Genomic DNA, 803 nt, shown 5'->3' on the forward strand with positions numbered 1-803 from the left:
CACACACACACACACACACACACACACACACACACACACACACACACTACATTTTCTGGGCAGCAGCATAGGGTCCAAACCTGCTGTCTTTGAGCCCTTCAAGTCCTGTCTTTCCTGGGCTATTCCAAACCCCCCAACAATTCTCCGGGCCGCGAAACCAGCAAACTTCCCCCACCCGGAGGCGTGGGGCGGCTACATTCGCCAGCCCCGTGCGCCGCCAGCTGTTCCCGGACTTGGCAGAGCCCAGGCTTCCGGGAGGGCGCACCGGGAAGCTGCGCAGCAGCGAGAGGCGGCCCCCGAGTCCTGCCCCGCAAAGTTTGGCCGCCGGGGGCCGCCGGGCGGCTCGGCCGCGCGGGTCAGAGCCACCTCCTCCCCAGAGCTAAGCGTTCGCGCGCACGGTCCCCCGCAAGCCTCCCCGGAGCGCGCGCGGCGTGACTCACCCGAACCGCGGAGCCAGGCGGCGAGGACGATGCCCAGGAGCGCCGGCCACAGGCCGGGCCGGACGGCCATGGCCGCGGGCGGACGAGCGGGCTGGACTCGGGGTCCCCCCGCGGGCGGGAGGCAGGCTGTCAGCGCCCCAGCCGAGAGCCCCACCTCGGGGCGCCCCCGGGGCCCATGCCAGAGGACGGCGCTGCCTCCGGGCGGCCGGCTGCGGGGCGCACGCGGCGCGTGGCTCCCCTGGGCACCCGGAGCGCAGCAATGCAGCCGGGGCGGAGCGCAGCGCCAGGCGCGCCGCGCACCGAGCCAGCCGCCGCGCGGAGCCCGCAGCCGGGAGCGGGCCGCCGGGCGCCGCAAAACCCGGC

General features: G+C 74.1%; 1 protein-coding gene across 4 annotated transcripts in view; it reads right to left on the bottom strand.

Annotated features, from left to right (window-relative positions):
- The window catches only part of Unc5a (unc-5 netrin receptor A), a 52,822-nt gene extending 52,075 nt beyond the window's left edge, over positions 1–747 (bottom strand). For all 4 annotated transcript variants that reach the window (XM_055595788.1, XM_055595785.1, XM_055595786.1 and 1 more), the window contains exon 1: positions 441–747. In XM_055595788.1, the coding sequence (XP_055451763.1) occupies positions 441–510 (70 nt within the window). In that variant the 5' untranslated portion in view covers positions 511–747. The remainder of the gene's footprint in view (positions 1–440) is intronic.
- Between the last annotated feature and the right edge of the window lie 56 nt (positions 748–803).

The sequence above is a fragment of the Psammomys obesus genome, unplaced genomic scaffold (genome assembly GCF_907164565.1).
Source record: "Psammomys obesus unplaced genomic scaffold, mPsaObe1.curated_primary_1811, whole genome shotgun sequence".
In the NCBI taxonomy this organism is placed as follows: Eukaryota; Metazoa; Chordata; class Mammalia; order Rodentia; family Muridae; genus Psammomys; species Psammomys obesus.